The 1,584-nt window shown below is 55.5% G+C and overlaps 1 protein-coding gene across 1 annotated transcript in view; it reads right to left on the bottom strand.

Annotated features, from left to right (window-relative positions):
• Positions 1-1,584, bottom strand: part of MICAL1 (microtubule associated monooxygenase, calponin and LIM domain containing 1) — a 36,555-nt gene that overhangs the window by 7,958 nt on the left and 27,013 nt on the right. The window contains 6 exon segments of the mRNA XM_023765126.1: positions 2-333; positions 443-547; positions 890-994; positions 1,254-1,395; positions 1,397-1,462; positions 1,548-1,579. Coding sequence (XP_023620894.1) covers positions 2-333; positions 443-547; positions 890-994; positions 1,254-1,395; positions 1,397-1,462; positions 1,548-1,579 — 782 coding nt within the window.

Raw genomic sequence — 1,584 nt, 5'->3', positions numbered from 1 at the left:
CTGTCATGCTGGATAGCAAGTGGGCTGTGCTTGCTGAATCTCCCAGGGCACCGGTTCTTTGCTGCCAAGATTCCTTGGACTGAGGACAGGTCTGGGCGGGCAGGAGAAGCAGGAGCCAGCCCACAGTCAGGCAGGGAGAGGGACCCCCCCCCCCCCATGACAGAGAGGGGCCCTGACCTGTGGCTTTCAGCAGGCTCTGGAAGAAGCTCTGGTTGTAGATTCTGGCCACACCGCTGATCTCGGGCACCTGTGTCTCTTCCACGGTGCGCCTGTTCACAAAGTTGACTGTGATGCCAATAGCCAGTTTGCCACGCATTTCTCGTACTGTAAAGCCTAGGGTGGGGGCAGGAAAGCAGTGGCAGGACGATGAGGGGTGTAACAGCCTAGAAAGGCCCATGAGAAGCTCAAGATGCTGATGACTTCTAGGAAAGGGATCACTCACCTTCAGGAACGAATTTACCTCCAGCAGCAGAGATGAGGACATCAAATTCATAGTTGGCCAGTTGAGCAGGGGGATTGGGCTGGAGCTGGGCACGCCAGCCACTCCCTGAGGCAAAGGGTGTGAGAGGCACAAAGGTGTGGGAATCTGAAGGGGCCCCTATATTCCCAGGACAAGCCAGTGACATAATTAAATAAATATGTTAAAGGGCTTTATGGTTTAGAAAGCAATGATACATTGTCAAAATACCTTTACAACTTCCTATGGAAAGTAGGGAGGGAAGGGACTATTACTCCCGTTTTACAGATGCTCAGAGTGAGGCTCTGAGCAGTTGGCACAAGGCCACACTATTAGAAAGGGAGACTCAGCTGACGCCCCACCCCACTATTTCTTCCACATGCCAAGATGTCCTTGGCAGAAGGCGGTTTTCAGGAACAGAGAAGTACATACCCTTTTTGGGAGGGGGCTGGAGGCCAGTGAAAGCGACACCCCAGTGAATTTCCACTCCCAGCAGTAATGCCACTTTCAACAAAAGCAGCTGAAGCTGCCGGATGCCTAGAAGGGAGAGGACATTAGGAACAGGGACCCAGGACCACAGAGCCTCCCCCAGGCACCAGTCTGCGCCTGGTCAGAGCTGGAAGTCTTAGAGATCACGCCATCCAACTGCCCATTTTACAGATAAAGGACCTGAGTCCTGAAGGACACCCAGATGAACTGAATCTTGTCCACTCTGCCTCTTGGCTGGCCCAGCAGACCCCTACAGGGCTGTGTCTAACGCACTCACAGCCCATGCAGGCCGCCAGGCGTCACTCACTGATGTGGTCCAGGGTGCCCGTGCAGAAGCGCCCATAGAACTTCTTGGCACCGAGTGCCCGAAGGTCGTGGATGGTGAATGGCCAGAGGTGGAGCACATTGTGGCGAGAGAACTTGGTGCGCTTTTCCACCAGTACCACACGGGGCCCCCAGCAGCGCCAGCTCCACAGCAGCCCGCAGACCACAAGGACCAGCGCCCACCACCAGGCACTGTGAACACACAAGACAGTGTGGGCATAGATCCCACCTCCCTCCTCTGACTGTCCCGCTCTCAAGGCCCCATCCCAGGGAACACGTATTCACCTTCGTTGTTGGCACAGGCCTGGCGTGGT

Source organism: Myotis lucifugus, unplaced genomic scaffold (genome assembly GCF_000147115.1).
Source record: "Myotis lucifugus unplaced genomic scaffold, Myoluc2.0 scaffold_378, whole genome shotgun sequence".
In the NCBI taxonomy this organism is placed as follows: domain Eukaryota; kingdom Metazoa; phylum Chordata; class Mammalia; order Chiroptera; family Vespertilionidae; genus Myotis; species Myotis lucifugus.
This window is presented reverse-complemented; position numbering and strand designations above follow the sequence as displayed.